The following is a 5518-nucleotide window of genomic DNA, read 5'->3' as shown; positions in this document are numbered from 1 at the left end:
TAAGGGACGTGACGCCAGAAGGAATGTTCCAGTGCGCAAAAGTTTATGGGAAATGTAGTTCACTATATTAGCTCAGACTCGTTTCACCAAAGAGGTTTAAATTTGAAACAATATCTAGCTATATTCAATATCTTTGGTAAGGCAATAACTACATTACAGAATAGTATATTTTATGTAAAGTGATACTAATGTATCTTATCATGTTTGAGCGTGGGAACATTTCTGGAACATTATTGCTGCACACTACATACTATTTCCACTTCCGGTGTGCCTAGCCGCCATATTTGATTCTGCAAAAAACATAAATATTATGATATTTGTTTAGCTGTCTAGCAAAGTTACGAAAGTGTTCTAAACACATATTCGGCGTCAGAAATTAGAAGAATTGCACTTTTAGCTAACGACTAGCTAAGGTAAGCAACACTTGAAAACCTAATCCATAGTTAGCTGTAGCTAACTATCAACAAACCGTGTCAAAGCTATGCTAACTTAGCTAGCCATAACGTTAAGATAACCAGCTAGCTACTTGTAAAACTAAGTAATTGACATTGTTAGCTATCTAGCTAGCTATCTTGCAATTTAGCTAAATTCCCCAAACGCCAACGCGAAATACTATTAAGATGTTATTGATTATGTGTCGGGGATATGCTCTCTTGTGAAAATCAAAGCCGAAGCCATCGTCAGTTCTGAAAGTAACTAACTAGCTAGCTAGCAATAATAGTGCGGATGTGGAAGTAGCCAGATTTGGTGCCCACTTCTTTGGCATCCGTAGAGTTATCAAAGCTTATATTGTTGATTGTTACATTTTTAGATGTATTACTAGCTAACGAGAAAAGTTAAAGCCCAGCTAATTGAACTGTGCGATCATTCAATGTAGTCGGTGCTTCTTCAGCTAGCCTGTGACTTGACACTGTATTTGAGCAAAATACATCATTTCACTTTTGCCAAGTAGGTTCTTATTGCTGCCACAATTTCACGTGGGTTCTGACTACGATTGCTTCAAATTCACACAAACTGAATATTTCCTAGTACTGCAGCTTTTCCTTCAATACAACCATTACACCAATGAGGCAACATTTTTCGCAGAGCATAAACAATGCTATTTTGGCAACGAAAACCATTCTCTAGAGACTTTTTAGCAGTGCCTGGCTTGTATTCACTCAGGGGGTTTGTCTTATTGTTTTGACACTTACTCAAAAGCACTCTTTCTGTCTCCCAGTAGATGTCACTGGTGGACCTTGGGAAGCGGCTGCTGGAGGCTGCGCGGGCAGGGCTGGATGATGATGTCAGGACCCTCATGGTCAATGGCGCTCCCTTCACCACTGATTGGGTAAGATTCTCTCTGTAGGGATACTCACATCTACACAATTTCTGATTACACACACTCACACCTCATGTAGCCTAACACAGAGATATTGTTCCTCAGATCTCTTGCGGTACATCACAAATCTACTTATGTTGCAGTGCTGGCTTCTTTCACACAATCCAGACACAGTGTTGTAGGGACTGGGTCCTCATAAACCAAACTGTGTGTTCTAGCTTGGGACGTCCCCGCTCCATCTAGCGGCTCAGTACGGACACCACTCCACGGCTGAGGTGCTTCTCCGAGCAGGTGTTAGCAGGGACGCCCGGACCAAAGTGGACAGGACCCCACTCCACATGGCGGCCACAGAGGGCCACTCCAATATAGTGGAGCTGCTAGTCAGTGTAAGGGCAACCAAATGTAAAGCTGACAGTATTCAGCTGTTTATATGAAAAACATAATAGTTTTAGTGAAGTGACTGAAAAACAAATGTTATTTTATGTGCCATGTTGAATGTTCACCACCCACATTTTGGAATCTAGGCTACCCGTCTCACTTTCCTGTCTCTTTTCCACCACTGGGGGGCGTGCTGTGCTTCCTGGCAGAGCGGAGCGGACATCAATGCTAAGGACATGCTGAAGATGACAGCCCTGCACTGGGCGGCCCAGCACGGTCACAGAGAGGTGGCAGAACTGCTGCTCAAATATGGAGCAGACGTCCACTCCCTCAGCAAGTTTGACAAGACGCCCTTTGACATCGCCATGGACACCAGCAACACTGAGCTCATGATACTGTTACAGGTGAAGGGACTGTGTGTGTTTTGTATTTATGTCTCTGATGTTAATTTGTTTTCACAAAAATGCCCTTATGTCTGTATAAGAACACGCAAGGGAAGTTAACACAGAAAGAAGAAAAAAAATCTAAACACATGCAAGAATGTGTTCTTATCACTGGTTTATGTAATACGTGTTGAGGCCCTGAAGATTAAACTGTTGCCCATTATGTGGGAGGAACTGTATCTGTGTTCTTGTGTTAGATAGCATCTTCAATGTGTGTTTTGTGTATGTACACAGGATGGCATGCAGAACCAAGTGAACATGAACCCAGAGCCCCAGTTCATCATCTCCTCTGCTGGGGTTGTGAACCTCTCTGACCTCGTCAACACCACCGCCAAGTCAGGTATGGGCAACTGGAGCACAGGTTACAGTAAGTTAGGTACAAATTAAGTAGAGGTGTATGAAATCAAATATAACTCACTGACATTTATAATTGATATAAATGGGGAACCTTAGTTACCACCTGACCTCACCCAAGACACTTCTAAATGGGATGACTTGATTGAGATTGAGGTTTTGCATTGTCTTATTATTCCAGGAGAATCTGTCTCTACCACCTCAGTCCTGGCAACACTGGCAGCCCTGGCAGAAGCCTCCGGTCCCATGGGTAACAATGCAGGTATGTGATGTCTATGCATAACCATGAGGATAACACTACAAATTACTCTGATGAGCTACTCATGTTACAATACAATGGCGGCAGGTAGCTTAGTGGGTAAGAGCGTTGTGCCAGTAACCGAAAGGTCGCTGGTTCTAATCCCCGAGCCGACTAGGTGAAAAATCTGTCGATGTGCCCTTAAGCAAGGCACTTAACCCTAATTGCTCCTGTAAGTCGCTCTGGATAAGAGCGTCTGCTAAATGTATAATAAATAAAAAATAAAAACAATAGTATTTTGATCATATTCTATAAAATGATGATAACTCTCTGTGCGTTAGGGCAAACTCAGATTTGTATGACAGTTCTTAGACTGCAATGGTAAGTAACTCTATCTTTCCCACAGGCAAATCTGAGGATGCGATCGCTGCAGATTCTGTGGACTCGGCCATTCAGCATGTAGTGGGCGATGGAGGTCAGAGGGTCATCACCATAGTGACGGACCAACACGGCAACCTGCAGCCAGCGGGCCTTGGGCAGCAGTTCTTTGTCACTATGCAGGGGCAGCAAAGTAAGTAGGAAACAACTGCCATATATAGCCATTTATACACTCAGTGGCCAGTTTATTAGGCACACCACTCCGTTCACGAAAATGGTTCGCTCCTACAGACAGTGAGTCACGTGGCCGTGGCTTGCTATAAAAAGCAGGCAGACAGGCATCGAGGCATTCAGTTACTGTTCGATTGACTGTTAGAATGAGCAAAACGAGTGACCTATGCTACTTTGAGCGTGGTATGATCGTCGGTGTCAGGCTCACCGGTTCCAGTATCTCAGAAATGACCGGCTTCCTGGACTTTTCACACACGACAGTGTCTAGGGTTTACCAAGAATAGTGAGACAAACAAAAATCATCCAGTCAGCGGCAGTCCTGTGGGCAAAAACTTGTTGATGAGAGAGGTCGAAGGAGAATGGCAAGAATCGTGCAAGATAACAGGTGGGCCACAAACAAGCAAATAACGGTGCAGTACAACAGTGGTGTGCAGAACGGTATTTCGGAACGCACAACTCATCGATCCTTGTCACGGATGGGCTATTGCAGCAGACGACCACACCGGGTTCCACTCCTATCAGCTAAAAACAAGAAGAAGTGGCTCCAGTGGGCACCCAATCACCAACACTGGACAATTGAGGAGTGAAAAAACATTGCATGGTCCGACCAATCCCGGTTCCTGTTGCGTCATGCTGATGGCAGAGTCAGGATTTGACATAAGCAGCATGAATTCATGAGCCTCATCCTGCCTGGTGTCAATGGTACAGGCTGATGGCGGTGGTGTAATGGTGTGGGGAATGTTTTCCTGGCACACGTTAGGTCCATTGATACCAATTGAGCAACATTTGAACGCCACACCTTGTAGAATCCATGCCCTGAAGAATTCAGACTGTTCTGGAGGCAAAGGGGTGTCAGACCCTTTACTAGATGGGTGTACCTAATAAACTAGTGTATGTTTATTTAGTTGACATTGTGCTCATGTCAGCCTTTTTCAAGACATTACAATGAATGCATTCATCTTTTTGTTGTGTTTTGTTTCTGTAGTGGTGGCAGTCCCTGCTGGTCAGATCACAGAGGAGGTGGTGGAACAGGAGCCTTATCCCTCTCCGGCACGCAAGAGGAGAATAGAGGCTGCAGCCATCCTAACCAGACCCAAAGACAAGGTCAGCAAAGGTCGCCATATTTGTTGCTTGGCATAATATTCTGAAATATTTTCTCTCTTGTTACTGTATGTGTCCATTGTTCTCAGAAAGCGAAGTCAGGGGACAGCAGTCGGGAGCAGCTCCAGAAGCAGCTGCAGGAGGCCAACCGGAAGGCCCAGGAGTACCGCACACAGCTCCTACAGAAGGAGCAGGAGGCTGAGCAGTACCGCCTCCGACTAGAGGAGGCCATAGAGCAACAACAGAGCAACAATACCAGCAATGCTACTGGTTCTACCAGCATAGGTGTCCAGGAGGGAGAGGAGGAGGTGGTCCAAATGGAAAAACAACCAGAGACCGAGGAGAGAGTTGTAGAGGAGGACAAAGTGGAAGGGGAGGAGGACGTCCCACTTCGAGGAGACGCCATTCTGGTTAAAGTGGAGGAGGAGCTGGATTCAGGGGAGGGAGAACAGATACCAGTGGATGAGACCGAGGAAACGGAGAAGGCTTCAACTAAGGTCACAACAACCCCCAAAAGGGGGAGAGGGAGGGGACGAGGACGTGGAAGGAGGCGGTAGTCAAGTGTCCCTCTGTTCTCTTGGTGTTATCTCATGATATGTCTTGTTTTATGCTTTTATATTAATATTAACGGTTATTACTTGTTTATTTTAGAACAATAACGTTGTGCTTGTATTTGTAACTAGGTTTTGAGATTATTTTATTTACTTGTAATACTTTTGATGAAGAAGCTAATGCTGAGCCCTGTGGGAGGAGTTAAGGATGCAGATTTCTCCACAGTGTCCAACCCATTCTGTGAATTTAGAGAAAGTAAGAAAAGGTATGTTTGCATAGGATTGTGTAAATACTGCAATGTGGGTTTAATTGCACTGTGCATTCATTCTCCTAAGAATAAGGTTTCTAACACATTCTAATATAGGATGTTCAATCCACAGCATTTCCGGTTCCTTTCTTCAGCGTCATGTTTAAAATAGTAGAATCAAGTTAGCTCAAGTGTATAGTACTAACTGAGCAAATGTATCAGATTCTTCAGAAAAGGTTTTCCAAGGCTGGCTAAGTTGTTGTTACTTGCGTACC

The 5518-nt window shown here is 44.5% G+C and overlaps 1 protein-coding gene across 4 annotated transcripts; it reads left to right on the top strand.

Annotated features, from left to right (window-relative positions):
* The first annotated feature begins 253 nt into the window (after positions 1-253).
* On the top strand, positions 254-5512 carry LOC123485462 (GA-binding protein subunit beta-1-like). Of its 4 annotated transcripts, none has more exons than XM_045216395.1 (9): positions 254-413; positions 1223-1330; positions 1540-1707; positions 1846-2103; positions 2377-2509; positions 2678-2758; positions 3141-3305; positions 4329-4447; positions 4534-5512. In XM_045216395.1, the coding sequence occupies exons 2-9, from the start codon at positions 1223-1225 to the stop codon at positions 4999-5001; spliced, it is 1500 nt and encodes a 499-aa protein (XP_045072330.1). In that variant the 5' UTR covers positions 254-413; the 3' UTR covers positions 5002-5512. The 4 variants fall into 4 exon arrangements, with proteins under 4 accessions (XP_045072330.1, XP_045072331.1, XP_045072333.1 ...); XM_045216396.1 differs by having other exon boundaries at positions 1220-1330; XM_045216398.1 differs by having other exon boundaries at positions 255-413; positions 1909-2103.
* Positions 5513-5518: the final 6 nt, after the last annotated feature.

Source organism: Coregonus clupeaformis, unplaced genomic scaffold (assembly GCF_020615455.1).
Source record: "Coregonus clupeaformis isolate EN_2021a unplaced genomic scaffold, ASM2061545v1 scaf0700, whole genome shotgun sequence".
NCBI lineage: Eukaryota > Metazoa > Chordata > Actinopteri > Salmoniformes > Salmonidae > Coregonus > Coregonus clupeaformis.
Note: the sequence above shows the minus strand (reverse complement) of the source record. Positions and strands in the feature narration are given on the sequence as shown.